Source organism: Curcuma longa, chromosome 17 (genome assembly GCF_044706935.1).
Source record: "Curcuma longa cultivar G26 ecotype Majalengka, Jawa Barat chromosome 17, ITB_CL_G26_1.1, whole genome shotgun sequence".
NCBI classification, from domain to species: Eukaryota; Viridiplantae; Streptophyta; class Magnoliopsida; order Zingiberales; family Zingiberaceae; genus Curcuma; species Curcuma longa.
The window spans coordinates 8,444,347-8,461,957 of NC_133877.1; the positions used below are offsets into that span (position 1 = coordinate 8,444,347).

At 36.3% G+C, this 17,611-nt stretch overlaps 1 protein-coding gene across 1 annotated transcript; it reads left to right on the forward strand.

Moving 5' to 3' along the window:
• The first annotated feature begins 410 nt into the window (after positions 1-410).
• On the forward strand, positions 411-17,065 carry LOC141848339 (pentatricopeptide repeat-containing protein At3g59040-like). Its single transcript, XM_074736372.1, has 4 exons — positions 411-553; positions 829-1,144; positions 1,550-1,840; positions 16,970-17,065. The coding sequence occupies exons 1-4, from the start codon at positions 504-506 to the stop codon at positions 17,063-17,065; spliced, it is 753 nt and encodes a 250-aa protein (XP_074592473.1). The 5' UTR covers positions 411-503.
• The last annotated feature ends 546 nt before the right edge of the window (positions 17,066-17,611 follow it).

The following is a 17,611-nucleotide window of genomic DNA, read 5'->3' on the forward strand; positions in this document are numbered from 1 at the left end:
TACTTCCAAAATTTTACTTAAAATTCTAGTATATAATCATTTATTAATTTCTTCTTCAAAAAAGGTGGAGTCCGCCACCTTAGCGGTCCCACACGGTCGGTCCCATGATCATTTATGAAGAGGTAAATCGAGAAATTACAGTTAGTCACGACGTAGGAGGGTATTGTCTGACTTCATCAGGATTTGAATCTTATCCTCTTCTATAAGTCTGCTGCGTTGTAATCTAACTCAGATAGATTCCGGGAGCTTTTAATTTCAAGTAATATTATTGGGACAATAATTTCATTTATAATTTTTTAAATTTTAGTATCAAACATGATAACTGCATACCGACCAATGGATTCGAATAGGTCACGCTAAGACTGAGGTCAACCTGACGATTGAGGGGTTTACAGACGGAATATGCGGACTGTCATGTCGTCTGACGCCGGAAGCCGATAAGGCGTCCTCATCCTCGCTCTACAGTTTCCCCTCTCCTCTGGCGCTCGCTTCCCAGATCTCCAATGGAAGCAATAAGCCCTCAGTCTTTGCTCTCTTTCTCCTCCAAACTATGGTAAACCCTTTCTTCCCCTCTACTTTCATCTAAACATGAGTTGATAACAGTTGAAACGCAGTCAAGTCTCTCTCTCTCTCTCTTAAATTAGTTTTTGGTGGGTCAGAGATCTTGTTTTTGCGTTGAATACGCTAAGCGGTTCTTCTTATCGGGATATACTAAGTGTATTTGATGCTCTCTTTTTTACTATTGTTCTCCAAATTTGTAGTATTTTCCGTTTTCCATAGTTGTCTGGCTTAAATGTTTCTTTTTTTTCCTTGTTATTGTGCGATCAGCAAACCAAGGATACTTGTGGCAGGGATTCCTCAGCCCCAGAATATTAAAGTAAAAAGAAGTTTTGAGATAGTTTGTCATGCCATGTTGGCGCCGAGGAAGCACATGCAGAGAAGGAAAGTGGAAGTTTATAAAGACGCTGCTGATGCTGCTAAGCAGAGAAATTGGAGAAAATTGATGGCGGAAATAGAAGAATTAGGCTCAGCTGTGCCTGTCCTCAAGACCCGAAGGGCTAAAGAAGATGCACTACCTAGAGATCTTGTTCTTGGGACGCTTGTAAGATTTAAGCAACTAAAGAAATGGGACATTGTTAGCGAGGTATTGTTCTTTAATCTGCATTTCGGAAGACAAGTTGGCACTTGGTCTTTTGTTATTTTAACTGATATGAAACTATTCAGTTGCCATAACTCCGTAGATATATTACAAGGTTCAATGTAGGCAGTGTGGTTGTGTACCTTTTTGATGAGATATCCTTGTTCACTTGAAGGAATTCACAGGGAGAAAGGAAGTAGTTTAAGTGAGGGGAAACTGAAAGAAAAGAACAATGCTATCTTCTTTCCACCCATTTTCTCCAGTCTTGTTTATTTTATTTCTTTTCCTTTTCCTTCCTTTTATTTCCAACCAAGTAAATGCAACATAAAGTGACTACATATACATGTACGCCTTTACCCTGAATCATACCTTTGTAAACTTCTGAATCTTCCTTCTTTGTGACATTTTCAGATTCTTGAATGGCTTAGAACTCAACATTGGTGGGATATCAGCGTGATGGATCTTTTAATGCTTATAACAGCTTATGGTAAGCTTGGAGATTTTAACAGGGCTGAGAGAGTATTGAAGTACATGAACAAAAAAGGTTATTCTCCTAGTGTGATTTCACATACTGCTTTGATGGAAGCATATGGGAGATCTCATCAGTACAGGAAAGCTGAAGCAATATTTCGTAGGATGCAGTTGTCAGGGCCTGATCCTTCACCAGTAACTTATCAGATAATTCTTAAAACTTTTGTTGAGGTGAATACTTTCAACTCAAATGGTTTTTAAAGTTCAATCTTTATGTAAGTTAGTAGTCATTTATGAAGTCAATCAAATCTGCAACCTGTAATTTAGGAGGAGATATCTGACATAACGAGCAATTGAGAGATATCTCATGCAAACACCTGTTTACTTTGTGTTTGTACTTTTTTTTAAAGAAAAAAATACAAAGTTCATCAGATTAGATTAAATTGGTTTAAATATCTTTTTGTACTTTAACAACCACTCGTTTTTTCTCCAGTCATGATTGTCTAGAAGTGACAAATCAATTAAGATACAACAACAACAATAACAATCAAGCCTTATCCCACTAGGTGGAGACGAATCAATTAAGATTGATCAAATTAAATCCTTTTAGTTGTGCAATTCCTAATCAGGTCAATTGATGTGTGATCTCCAAACTTGATCTGATCCATTTGAGTGCTTCTGTATCTTCATTTCAGGTTTAGTCTTTAACTAGTTAATTTAGCTGGTCCAAGCCATGTTCAATTATTCAGTTTTATTTTGTTTCACTTACATTGTAGCTATCTAGGAAGACAAGTTCTTTTATCAGATTCCATTCTTTTTTTGTTATTTGGCACCATTACATTGCATAGTACAATTTGTTATTTTCACTTTCTTTGATTCACTACTAGTAGTTTAATGTTGAAAGATGCTTGTAAGTTAGGTAAACTTATCCCTTTCTAGGACCTAGAAGTAAACCTTGCTAAGGTTGACTAAACTTGACAAATTCTTGTTGTTTTGGTTGTTGATGCTTTGAAACCCAGTCAACATTCTGACTATGTAGATGCATGTTGACCAACAATGATTTGACCTTCTAGTTGGTTCATTGCTTATCCAATATTCTCAAGACATATTTCACATTAGCATAACACAACTCATATCTTGTTTTTCCATTTTCGTCAACATGAATTTGCTTTTTTGTGCTTCCCTCAAATGATTGGATTTTTTTTATGCTTTAGCTGTGTAGTTCATGTATAATATTTCCCAAGATGCTAGTACTCGAGGTTATATTTCTTACAAAGGAAACATCTAAGAAAAGGAAGCTAGAGAATTTTTTTTTTCCATTTGATTGTTTCTTTTGAGGAAGAAAAAAGAGAGGAAAACTTAAAATTTTAAAACTTTATATATAAAAATATTATTCATAAATATATTTAAAAGGAAAAAATAATTTCAAATTATTTAAGTTTGGATTTGAGCTCTGTCCACACAAAAGTGAGACTACCACTTAAATTAGATCAAAGCAATATAGAAAAAAATGTGGAATAAGATTTGCTTTGTCTTTTTCTCCCTCTCTTTTGTTAATTTTCTTCCAATAATCATGGTTAATATGAAAGAATATGAACCTTGTATTATTTTATTTTTTTGTCATCGTTATAGGATTAACTGATGATATAGTCATGCTATTGTTAGTATTGATGTTAGGATTGAATAGTCAAAAAACTGATTTATTGGTTGTACCAGATTGATATGCTTTTCGAAATTGGAATTGTTATAGAAAACAAAAATATTGAAAATGTTTCATATATGATATTAGAAACTATGTTCAATTATAATAATGATTTGCCTTTTTTTTTTGAAAGAGCTCTCAGACCTCATTTGGAGAGAGACATTCTCCTTTCTCACTAGAAGGCAATGGGAAAGAAGCTCGAGGTTCTTTTAGCCTGGAGGACATGCTTAGATAGCAACACGATCTTGGCGAGATAGACATGATTGCTCTCTATGGTGGAAGACTGTAGGAGGGCAACACGTCAGGTGGATGGTTGGTACTACTCCCCTTGTGGGGGTTATGACCTTTACTTCCCCTGTTGTAACATGTTCGAAAGTTATATGGCGCTTGAGGAGTTAAAGTTTTGAATCCTTGCACCTATAATCTTGTAGGCTACAAAACATGCACATAGTCACTCACACCCCACTAGGTGGCGATTTTGGTGTTGGTGGCAAGGATTGGCTTTAGGGACATTGTCTAAAATAGAGGAACTCTTGGTTTGCTTTGTTAGCAATACGACAAATATTCGCGAGGAAAGGGGTGGCAAAACTTCGCCACAATAGTGAAGTGATAGGAACAAATGCCATGTGGGCTGCCTTGACTCCTTGTCAATTGAGAGCATATGTGGCAGGGATGGTCGTTGCCTGGCTACCTTATCTCTTGGTTAACAGAGAGCGAACGTGGCTGGCTGGACTGGGCGGTAGAATTGGAAATTCAAATTTGAAATTTTAAAATTTTGGGCAGGGAAGTGTATGATGGGCCCAAAGTCTAGAATTTTGGAATTAGTGTTGGCTAGAAGGAGGCAGTAAAATTTGACTTTCAAAACTTCAACCTACCGCTTGCCTCCCTAGTGGATTAAATTGTAAAACAAAAGAAAAAAAATCACTTAGTCTCTAGTGGTGAGAGGGCAACCATCTAAGGAGGCACGCACTCACCCAGGCACAACTGCTATTCCTACTGACACCTCCAGTGCAACCAACCAGTAGATGAAGCGACACTGGCTACATGCCCCCTTATCATCATTCACCTAGTTGGAGGTGTTGGGTTGCAAGGGTGCAAACATAGTCCCACATCTAAAACACATGGGAAAGATCATGAGTTTAAAAGGATGAAAAGTATCTCCATTGGAATGAGGCCTTTTGGGGAGAGCCCAAGAACAAAACCATGAGGGTTTAGGCCCAAAGTGGACAATATCATGCCATTGTGGAGATACAGACATCCTTTTAGACCCTACAATTGGTATCAGAGCGAGACCGCTCTTCATCGGACTAACTGCTGAATGAGCCATAATCTAGATCTAACCATGTGGGAACCCTCGGGAAAAAACAAAGGAAGTAGGGGAGGCTCGGACCATGAGGACATGGTAGCCGGACCATGAGGATATGGCAGCCGGACCATGAGGACATGGCAGCCGGACCATGAGAAATGGTAGGGGAGCTTCCAGTGGTCCTTTGTTTAAGGGGGGGATTGTTGGGTTGCAAGGGTGCAAACATAGTCCCACATCTAAAACACATGGGAAAGATCATGGGTTTAAAAGGATGAAAAGTATCTCCATTGGAATGAGGCCTTTTGGGGAGAGCCCAAGAACAAAACCATGAGGGCTTAGGTCCAAAGTGGACAATCATGCCATTGTGGAGATACAGACATCCTTTTAGACCCTACAGGAGGAGGAGAGCAATTCCTTAGCGGAGATTCCATCGAGGAACTCCGAACAAGTGACAGGGCATAGGACCCCCAGCTGCATCGACCAACATGACGATGAGCGCTGTGGTAGGGAGGTGTTGCGCATACCCCTTTTTGTCTAATAGGACTCACTTAGAGAAGTGCACACTACAACATGTTAAGGACCTTTGTGCTATATTGATTATCTAGTTTGAATATATTGACATTGTGGAGGCCTCCTTAAGCTATTGCCAATGGGTTGATTCATGGAGAAATTCTCAAGATGGAAATCCCTTCGAGACATGGCTGCTAAATGGAGAGTACCGTATTGGTTCCAAACTCACAACCAACAATGGACCATTTTTAAGTTTGAAACCAAAGAGGCTTGAGACAAGGTCTTACATGGCAACCCCTATGTTGTCTACGACTGCCCTATCTAGCTCAAGACCATGCCAAATTGTTTCTTGTTCAAGGAGGATGAGTTATGTCAGATACCACTATGGGTGCAAATCCATGGCTTACTAATGAATTGTTGGACCACCAAAGCATTGAGCAGACAATTTTTTGTATTGGCAAATCCCTCTACTCCGATTAATTAACTCGTACCAAGGGACGAATCACATATGCTAGATTTTTAGTTGATGTTGATGCATCTCACCTCCTGGTACATAGTGTTCCGATCACTTTACCAACAAATGCAGAAGTTGACTTGAGAAATTTCTTCGAATTCACCCTGGACTACAAGCAGATGGGGCACCAATCAAGCTCTTGCAAGCTGTAGGCAAAAACAGCTTCCTAAAAGGTGGAAGGAGCTGAGGTTACTAGACAGGGCCCTTGGAGTTCCAACCCAAGACTACGAGGGCAATCATAGTGCAAGCGTAGCACAACTAACGAAAGCCACAACTAACATGCAAATCAATTCATGGGTGCTCTAGGGTCCCCTGGTGTGGATGGACGCGTCCCTATTGCTACTTCACCACCAGAACCCCTAGCAATGGCATGAGTGCAACCACAGTAGACAAAAGCTAAGACAGCTAAGCAGGCTACTCCCAAGCCTTCTTGACTGTGGCAATTGTCACACAAATGTAGACTCAGGAATAGGTAGTGGCGTAAAAAGGTCTAACCCCTAAGCTAAGCTTCTACGGAGAAGAAGAGAGATGGGGCCTGAGAGAAGACATTAGTTTCTACGGAGGATTACAGTTATGCCTTCTTATCCCAAACTAGCTAAGCTAATGATGATATGATTTTTGAGGCAACTAAGCTGGTTGCCATTGACTCACAGGTAGGGGTGGGCACGGGTTGGGTTTTTCGAGTTTGAGTAGTTATAATCAGGTACTCGACATATTGGATAGGAAAACAAATACCCGTTCACTACCCGATATAGTCAGGTACCCATAAGTCGGGTACCTGAGTAATATCGGGTACTCGATAATTTTTTTAAAAAAATAAAATATTAATGAAATAAATGAGAAGAACTTGTACCCCTAACAAAAGTTAAACAAAAAAAATTTGGATGGAAAAATCAGTAGAATGAGATAAGATCATAAAATTTACATTTGATTGTTTTTATCAAAACTTTCGCTCATTTATCTTGCAAATTCAACATCTAAAATTTACACAAATTTGTAAACTGATAATATTAAATAATAATAACATGAAGATAAATAAAAGTGTGAACATTTGTTTTCCTTTGATGATAAAGAAAACAAGAAAAAACATGTACGTACATGTGTATACCTTTGAAAATCACCCATGTTGTCATTGATGAACATCGTTTGTTTCTTGTGAAATAAGAAAAGCAACATCACGTTGGTGAATAAATTAGATTTAATTTATATATAATAATGGGGTGGGTACCTGATCAAGTTTCGGGTAGGAAAAAAATCCTACTCAAGTTGTAACAAAAAATTTGGTTTCGGGTAAAACTCGAACCCGACTTTTTAAAACAATTACTGGGTCGAGTTTTGAATACCCGAATTATGAGCAAGAGACTAATTGCCCCCCTCCCTTCTCCTCCCAATAAAGATTGTAACATAGAACATAAAGGGGTCTTAATAGGCCCATTAAGCAGAAGCGGGTACAACACTTCCTTCGAAAGCATGGTGTTGGCATCATCGAGTTGTTGGAAACAAAACTAACATAAACATCAATCCAAAAGATGAGGAGGATTCCTTTTCCACACATCGCGATAGCTCATAACTTGGAATTTTTTCCTAGGGATGGATTCTGGTGTTATGGGACAACCACATGGTGAATTTGGGCATATTAGTCATAAAGGAACAACTGATGCATTGTTGAGTCAGGTTTGCGTCTCCAATCGCACAGTGCTAACCACCTTTGCATTTGAACTACATTTTGTTATCAATCAACGACTCCTCTGGAGTGCACTATAATAGTTGGGCATGTAGAATAGTGAGCCATAGTTGATCATTGGAGACCTCAATGTGATGTTGTCTACTAAGGGCAAAAGAGGAGGCCAACCACTCACTAACTATGATATACAAGATTTTTTAACATTTACTTCTAGTCCTTCTTTGGCGGACTACACTCATTTGACCGTCAATACACTTGGACCAACTACACGATATTTTGCAAGCTAGACCATGCACTGGTTAACACCGATTGGTTGAAAGCCGACCTTGATGATATGTTGAATTTTTCCCTCTAGGTTGTATGTTTAACCATTCTTCCTATGAGGTTTCCATCCTCACTGACTGGTAAAGGGTACCAAAACCTTTCAAGTTGTATAATATGTTTACATTGCATGTGGACTTCCGTGACTAGTAGAGGATGCATGGGTTGAATGGCTAGAAGGAACAACTCAAAACAAATTGACGCAGTTGACTTGGCTCAAGTATTAGTAAGGACACTAAACCGACAACACTAAACACATCTCGGAGATTGCTCAGCTGGCCAAGCAGGATTTAGAGGAGGTAAAATAAGTTGCTTCGCACTCAGGTATTACTGGGACAGAGTATCAAAGCTGCCTGTATAAGGTGACACAGCTAATTGAAGCAGCTGATATTCTACTCGCAGCAAGCAAAATGTGCATACCTAAGGAATACTGGTCGAAATATAAGCTTCTTTCATGATCTAATAAAGAGGAACAACAAACGAAACACAATCATCGTAGTTCAACACGAATCAGGAGGCAACATTGGATTTGGTTGATCATTTTTAGAAGTTGCTAGGCACATCAACTCTAAGAGTAGAGCTAGATATAGATTTGTTTGGTTATGGACCATGTGTCCCACAGTAGCAAGACCAGCAATTGGCAACCCTTATTACCTTGGATGAGATTCGACGAGCATTATTTAACATTGGTGATGAAGGGGTACTAGGTTCGGATGGTTATGGGACCAAGTTTTATAAACATGCATGGTTGTTGGTGCAAATTTTACCACTGCAATTATAGAATTCTTCTCCATTGAGCGGTTGCTGAGGGAATGAAACCACATACTATTATTGCCCTTGTCTCGAAATCCAGCCACTCAGCAATGGTAGCAAACTATAAAAGAATCTCCTATACTCGGTATTTTACAAAATTATTACCAAAGTGCTTGTAGGGTGACTAGCTAATATGGTTGGGACGATATTGCATTCGACATAGACAACCTTTGTTAAGGGTGAATCCATCACAAAGAATGTCCACTTAGCCCAGGAGCTGTTAAAAGGAAATACACTCAAAAGCGGATCTCTCTAAGATGAATCCTCATGGTTGATCTTCAAAAGACATTCGATTCACTTCATTAGGGCTTTCTCCACAATGTACTGCTTGGTATAGGCTTCGCTCAATGGTTCACTTTGTGGATCATTGCCTGAGTGGCGATGCCCACATACCTATATCAATCAATGAGAGCAAGTATGGGCATTTCAAGGGAGTCCGTGGCTTGTGGTAAGGAGACCCTTTGTCATTGTGTCTCTTCGGCTTATGTTTGCAAATGTTCTCACGTGCTATGGCGAGCGACAACATGACCAAGCTTCCACTACCATCCCAAATGTGCAACTATGGTGATCAACCATCTGGCAGATGCGGATGACTTCCTTTTGTTTGTAAGAGGGGAGGTCTTCTTAGTCTCAATTTTGGTTGAATGCTTTGAGCTCTTTGGTAACATGGTAGGATTGTGTGTCAACTACTTGAAATCAAGGATATATATGATCGGATTGGATGAGCATACCAAGAATAGGTTTTGGATGTCTCAGTCTTTCAAGAAAGTCCGTTCCCATTCAGGATTTCAAATTATGGGGTCCTAATTGATATAATCATTGGCAAGATCAACTCTTGGTTGTGGTAAGCATTATCTTATGCAAATAAGATGAAACTCATTGGTTTAGTTCTACAGGATGTTAAGTGTTTTTGGCTATTCAACCTCCCACTCCCGTATGACATCATAGATAAAATTTACTCACTATATCGCTCCTTTGTTTGGGCGTCTAAGCGCCCACCGATATCCTAGGCTAATATATACATACTAAAGGATGAAGGAGGATATGACTTACTAGACTTCCGACTTTGTAACAAAGCCCTACTTTCTCAATATGTGCATGAAAAGCAAGATACATTATGTATTAAGTGGATTTGCCTTACATATTTGAATGCATGGATATCTACACATGGCTAGCAAAGCATGATGATTCGTCACTAAGTAAGAAGCTATTGCACTTGGGGATGACATACTTGGTGCCACTAGCACAGTTGAGCAACCAACTTCATAGCATGGTTCGCACAAGCTAACAAAGGGGTGGCCACAACATATGAATTCTTCAAAAGCAAGACACTAAGAAAGCTTGGGCTAGCATTGCATGGATGCCATATGTCCAGTGTAGGACTAGGAAGGCGATAGAGGGGGGAGGTGAGTATTGCGCTTTTAAAAATTCTTTTCTTTTCAAAAACCTTTTGAAAATAAAAAATGCAGCAAAGAAATTAAATCACAAACAAGAGTGATTACTTGGTTTATAGTTCAACGACTACTACTCCAAGGCCTACGATCCCTTTGATCATTTTCGAACAGACAATCAACTATAAATTCTTCTTCCAAAAAACTTTTGGAGAAAGAGAAAAACTCGTACAAATGAGAAGAGAATAGTAACACACTACTATTTCTTTAAATTAAAATGCACGTAATGAAAAGATTATGGACAACAACTTAGTAGAGATTCATGTAGGTTGTCAGAGAGAGGTTTGACGCAATAGACATGCAGAACTTGCTTGAACAGTGAAATAGACGAAGGAATTGAATGTAAAAGATGAATGATTGATCTTGAGCCTTGGGTTTCGAGCCTCTTGTATAGCCTTTGTTTAATCGATCAAACATATTCGATCGATTGATCTGGATCCTATCCTGCCAAGTCAGTGCTTGATTTTTGAATTTTTCGATCGATTGAACTTCTAGATCGGTCGACTGAACCTAAACTTTCCTTGCTTACTTTGATCCGATCAGATTAGATCAAACCTTGTGTGATCCACTTGATCGGTCGACTGATCCTCTTGATAGTTTATTGATCCTTAGAATTTCCTTTGTAGCTCGATCTTGTCTTATCCGATCCTCTATTTCCATGTAGGTTTGATCAACTGATCCATGCTATTAGTGTCCGATTATCCTGATCCACTAAGACTTTGTTGTCTAGTATCTAGTCCTCCTGATCCACTAGGACTTTACATGACAAGTATCCTGCACACTTATCACTCGTATCAAATACATAATGTTTGACTTTAAACTTTTTGTCAGACATCAAAATACAAGTTTGATTATCGATGTTGTTTTCACTAACAATCTCTCCCTTTTTAATATTTGAAAATATAGTTTAAAGTTAGAGAAAAATATACCTTCTCTAATAAAGTTTAACATATTTTTTAAAGGAACTTAAACTTAAAGTAGTTAAACTTAGATCAGAAACTTAGAAATTTTTATAGTTAAGTCTTGAATCAGTAAAGTTTAACTAACTTAAACTTAGATCACAGTGTTAAGTTTTAAGTTAAACTAGATCAAGACTTGATAATTTAATAACTTAAACTAAATATCAAGCATGAAGTTCAAGTTTGAGTTGAAAGTCTAACAATCTTGAAATAACCAACTTAAACTTAACTTAAAGTCAATTTAAATTTAAGTTCCATTTCAAAGTTCAATTTTCTAAGTCAATTTTTTCTCAGTGAAACTTTTAACTTAACTCTCCCCCTTTGACACACATCAAAATAGGGATTATTGCAATAATTTTCTAGAGGAAACTTTGAAATAACAATGAAAAAATATTTTCAAGGTTTTTGCAAAGGCATTTTCAAAGTATTTTCAAAAGGATTTTCAAAATATTGTATTTTAAAATAATAATTTATCTAAAAATTATCCTTAATCAAAATGTCTAACTCCCTTTTCCTTAACTCAAATGATATTAGATAATCATCAAGTTTAGTTTGGAGTTAATCATTGAAGTGATCAATTTTGATTTATACACCTTGGTTCATGTCGATGCACTTGTTAACATCTAGAATCAGGGGTTAGGTCTTAACATCTCACGCCTATTTTCGTGGCTCAATATACAAACAATTAAACGTAGATGTTTGTGAGATGCAAAGACTGCCTAGATCTATGAGTTCATGAATTCTAAGTTAGAGCTCAGGCTAGTTCCATTTTGCACATAAGTAAAATATCACATATATTAGTACTTAAGTATTCTATTAAATACATTTCTAATTGTCTTCTTAGAGTGTTGAATTCAATCTCAAGTAAAAGTTCAGTGAATATGTTAGCCAAGCTTGATTGGAACTTAACTTAGTCGAGTATAATATTTCTTTTAGCTACATGATCTCTAATAAAATGAGTTTAACTTCTATGTGTTTTGTTCTTGAATGATGCACATGATTTTTAATTAAGTTTATTGAACTTATGTTATCAATAAATGTGTTGATATTTTTATAGTTTAAATCAAAGTCTTTCCATAACAATCGTGCTATACATTTTCCCATTATAATATATTCTGTCTTAGTTGTTGATAATGCAACACAGTATTGTTTTTTACTAAATCAGTTGACTAATGATGGTCCCAAAAATTGGGAACCACAACTTGTGTTTTTTTCTATCCAATTTGCAACCGGCATAGTTGGACTCAAAAAACTTATTAGTTCAAAACTATTAATTCTAAGATACCACATTCTTACATTTAATGCTCCTTAAACTGTTAGATGAGATTTGTTAGTGCAAGGTTGATATTTTGTGTACATATATACTCGAATAATATGTTAGGTCTGCTAGCAGTTAGATAAAGAAAACTTCCTATTGCATTTCTATAATACTTTAGTTTTACAGACTTTCTTTTTTGGATCATTATCTAACATAATGTTTGTTGCCATAGGTGTATTTATTTTCTTAGCACTTTCCATTCCAAATATTTTGATTATTTCTTAGGTATATTTGTTTTGATGTATATGATTTTCTTCTTTAGTTTGCTTTATCTGTAAACCGAGCGAGTGACCGATCTCTCTTATACGTGTAGGCAAGTTGAACTAAGCGTGTGACCGAGCTCTTATATGTACGGCCGAGCTGTCCGGAGCATATGAATGAGCTTATTTTGTGATACTAGGACCAAGTCATGAGGTCAGCTCGCGAGGCCGGGGCCAGGTTATTAGGTCGGTGCATGAAGTTAGGATCAAGCCATGAGGTCGGCATATGATGTAGTCACTTTGCTGAGACTATGGTAAGAGCTCGATGTACATCGATTGAGGCTAGGAAGAGCTTGGCACCGGGGCTAGTGAACGTTCCGAGTTTAAAATGAGGTCGGTGAATTCAAAAACGAGTGTCGGAGCTAAAAAGAGAGCGGTCAGGGTCTTCCTAATGAGTATTTTATCCATTTTTCCCTATCTCCCTTCTTACCCGTCATCCACGTCATCACTACATATTCTCCCCGGATCAAGTGCCCCATGAGCAGACTGATGTGGAGAAAGGTTCTAATGTGGAGCAAGGTTCGGGCCTGCTCGAGATGTAATAGGAGATGAGCACTTATTGATGGATGCTTTAACATTTTAAGCAACAATACATAGGCTCACAATCATTAACCAAAACTAGGTTCTTGGTTGTCTTGGATGGTGCATCATATATTAGGGTTAGAAATAGATGTCTTTTCGATAATAAACGTGTATATATATATAGAACAGATGTGTTAGTACCCCAAGTGGTTTAATCACGATTTTGATGTTCAGGCAAACAAGTTTAAGTTAGGCCTTGTCTTATTATTTAATTTGTATGTCAAAGTTTGTAGGGATTTAGGAAAGTATATAGAAATACACTCAGGGGGTGTTTGGTTGAGGGTAATCTGTGATTACCTTGGTTATCTGTCTAAGGTTATTGTTGATAACCTTGTTTGGTTCAAGTTATGATCGATTCCCAAGTAATATAACATTACCGCCACATCAGCAAATGAGTTCTAATCCGGTAATGTGATTACCTTGGCAGCCTAAGGTTTTCTACGATTCCGGAGGTTAACGAAATTTTTTCCATAATTATCCTCCGATTTTAAAACTGAATTAATTAAAATATACTACGAAATCTAATTAAAATCGAATTAATTAATTCAATAAATTTTAATTTAAATATTTATAAATTAAAAATAATTTATTTTAAATTTTAAAAATAAAATTAATGAATTATATTTATTAATTTAATAAATTATTTTATTAAATTAATTATTTTAATGAATTATCTTATTAAAAATATATATATTTTTAAAATTTTAAAATATAAAATTAATAAATTATATTTATTAATTTAAAAAATTATTTTATTAAAATAATTTTTTAATGAATTATTTTATTAAAATAAAATTAAGGAATTATATTTATTAATTTAATGAATTATTTTATTAAAATAATTATTTTAATAAATTATTTTATTAAAATAAATATAAATTTATTTTAAATTTAAAAATATAAAATTAAGGAATTATATTTATTAATTTAATGGATTATTTTATTAAAATAAGTATTTTAATAAATTATTTTATTAAAATATATAAATTTATTTTAAATTTTAAAAAATAAAATTAACAAATTATATTTATTATTTTAATAATTTTTTATTAAAATAATTATTTTTAATAAATTATTTTATTAAAATAAAATTATTAAATTATATTTATTAATTTAATGAATTATATTAAAATATAATTGAATGAAGGATAATATAGTAAATATAAACCTGGTTATGTTTTATTCCCTCCAAATAAATAAAGTAAACCAAACAACATTTGGTTATGTTTTATGCCCCATAACCTTGGTTATGTGATTACCTGGTAATCACATAACCAAGGTTATATGTCATAACTTGAACCAAACGCACCCTCAGGATCTATGATAGTACAGAGAAGGGTGATATGTGAGGGATTGGAATGACGAGGAGTATCAAAGACAAAGGTACTAAGAGTAGAAGATGTAAACATGTAAGAAGGATGACATGGGTAGTGAGTTGATGGACTCGGTGCATCTGAGGGGCAAGAGGCTTAGTGGTAGAGTACACCAGTAGAGTGAGAAGTACGGGGAGTGAGCAGGAAGGATTTGGTGCATACAAGGGATGAGAAGCCAGAAAGAAGTCTATTCAGGTAAGCTCTGTGAGATGAGTTGTGTGAACTTGTACTTGGGGCGAAAGGTAGAACTCAACTTTGGCGGACTCATAGTTCTAGGCAATCGAAATAGGATTTTAGGCTATTGGAACTCTAGTCAATCGAAAATGAATCCGGTCCACCAATGCATAGGATAAATGTTATCTTCTTTGAACAGGTTTGAAGTTGATCGCCGATTGATTTGAGAGAGCTGAGCAATTAGATAATGGATTCAGTCGACCGGATGTACACGTAGTGTGATCGAGGCCAAATTCGGACTAGGTGGTCAAAACCAAATTGACTGGGGGGATTGGTTGACCGGAAATAGATCCCGTTGATCGGAAGGTTGCCACATCAATGTATTAGATAAAATGAGACTTGTTTATCGATGAAGCTGATAGCCGAGTCAGCAAAGTTCAATTGATTGGACAAGGTTGTGGCTTACCAGAAACACGCCTGACAGATCGAAGTGGAGGCTATAAAAAGAGACCAGAGGCTCGCGGAAGAAATATGAACACATGACAACACAAAATACTTACTCTTCTTTAAGCCTTTATTGTATTCTCTTTTATATTTTAATCACTTGTACTAAGAGGTTTCTCCACCTCTAACCTTTTACTAAAAAGGAGAAAAATAATGGATCACATGTACATAGGTTTTAAACGTAGCAACTTGAGGTTGCGAACCAAGTAGATTTACATGTCACTCTTGGTACGTGTGTGTGCTTATTTTTGTTTATGTTTTATTTAACATGAGTTTAATTGCAAGTATGTTATTCACTCCTCCCCTCTAGCGATCCTAAATGCCCATCATTGCACTATCAAGATGTTCATAAATATACAAGTATACGTCTTTAGAATATCTCTCACTTTTGATCTGGCCTGGCTTGGGTATGCCTAACCAGGAATGTAAAATCATTTTTGATTCATGTACATACTTTCATTTTTTACCTATAAAAGTGCCTTTTGTTTCATCAAATATTCTATAATTAACACTGGGTATTATGAACAATAATATTAGAACTAATAAAGTTAGATTAGAAATACATAATATATTATCAAAGTAATTATAACTTATTTATCATTATCAAGGTTATTATTTGACAAAATGATATTTTATAACTATTAGGTAGTCGTAGATGTAAATGTATATGTATTAGATCATTAATAAATAAATGATAAACATATCTATTAATATGGAATCAATAAATAACAAAACTTTACTACAATAAATGTTAAAAAAATCATATTTTTTACTACAAGTTATCAAATAATTCATATTATTAATACGCTTTTGTAAAATTAGATTATTATTTAATATTTCATATTATAGGGCTTAGTTGACACTTAAATTTTATCCAAATTGGATTTATAGGATTTCTCAAACTCAATGGTAATTTCACTCAAATCTGTAAGAGGGAGATGAGACGCTTTGGCTGACTAGTAGCTACTTACGATTGATAGCAAGGTTGAATGATCAATCTCATGACAATCTTGAGGAGTGGCCAGGTTGAAGTTTTTATGTTGGGATTCAAAAGAGTGGAGAACAATGCCTTTAACTGTTGTGTGCATTTGAAGTTTGCTAAATTCTTGAGTTTCTGAATCATCCTAATTCATCCACATTTCAATCATTTTGACTCTTGATTCAGCCAAATTTTATCAGGAAATCATGGGTTGGATTTTGATGATACCAATCCAACACGGAATACTAGTATTGGCAGATCGTGACAACCATGGATGTGATGATTAAGCATACCATAGTCAAGGAAATCGAGATTTTGTGCAAACTAGCATAAAAGTCTAAGATAACCTGTGCATCATCTTGGTAGAAATTCTCAATAATTTGAGTCATCCAAAACATGTTTGCTAATGCAAAATATAGGACTAAATTTCTCTTTTAAGAGTTCGCCCTCATTCCACCTTGACAATCGTCACAACCACTCCAATTCATCTAAATTTTAGTGACAACTATAATTAGGAGCCCAGTCTGATACCTCAGTATCTCCCAGAATGAATCTAACACATCAAATTGCCTTTTCTTGATTTTATCAGTTATGCCCTTTGTTAAGAATCCTTGTGTTATCTTTGTAACTTGCTTGCGTATGACATAAAATTTGTCCTGAATGATGAACAATATTTTAGTGTTGCAGAAAAGCGAGCTCAATGCACTGTTTTAGCTATAGGTTCCAAGGGAATAAAAAAATATTCTTGTGACTTTAACATGCAAATAACACTTAATGAACAATTCCCAACAACAAATATGGGAACACTTTAATATACATTTGAGTGGGTAAAATATCTACTTGCAAACTTTCCATGCTCAGTACTTTGACATATGAAATTTGGTTGACATATGCAATTCAATGATGACAGGGTGACATGTTTAAGGAAGCTGAAGCAGTTTTTGAAAGCCTTTTGACTCCGGGTTCTGCTGGTTCTGTCCAATGGGTTCGTAGTTATGCCCTCTAACACGGTAGACTTCGAAAAGAGGTCAAAAAAACTAGTATGATAGCCTTTCTCTACTCTTCCGATTGCCTATACCTTCCATACTGCCTATACCTTCCCCAGTTGTCTTTCTGTACTTGCTTGTCTTCTGTACTTCTTAATCCATATACTATCTCCTCTCTTCGCACACCAACTGGCGCTCTCATACTTCCTTCAGTCTTAGCTTAGCTCCTGGAATAGCTCATTTAGTTCCTTCCTTACTTTCCTTTCTACCTGGCAGTGTTCCGACTTGAAAGCAGATCTATCCTTCTTTCCCGGTCTCCTGCGTCATTCTTGCGTCGCTCTCGTCCGGATATAGGTCGGGAAGGTGGGACAGGGGCAGGCCGACGAGATTCATGATCTTGTCTTCCGCTCCGATCCACTTTAAGTGGCTATAGAGACTCTTTTTCATGCTTGCTTTCCGCTCTGCACCTGAATCGATCTCTATCGCTAGCTATTGAAATTCCGCGTCCTCTCTTCCTCGAACGGATAGTTGGTTCTCTTCCTATATGATAGGAGGTTCTCTTCCTA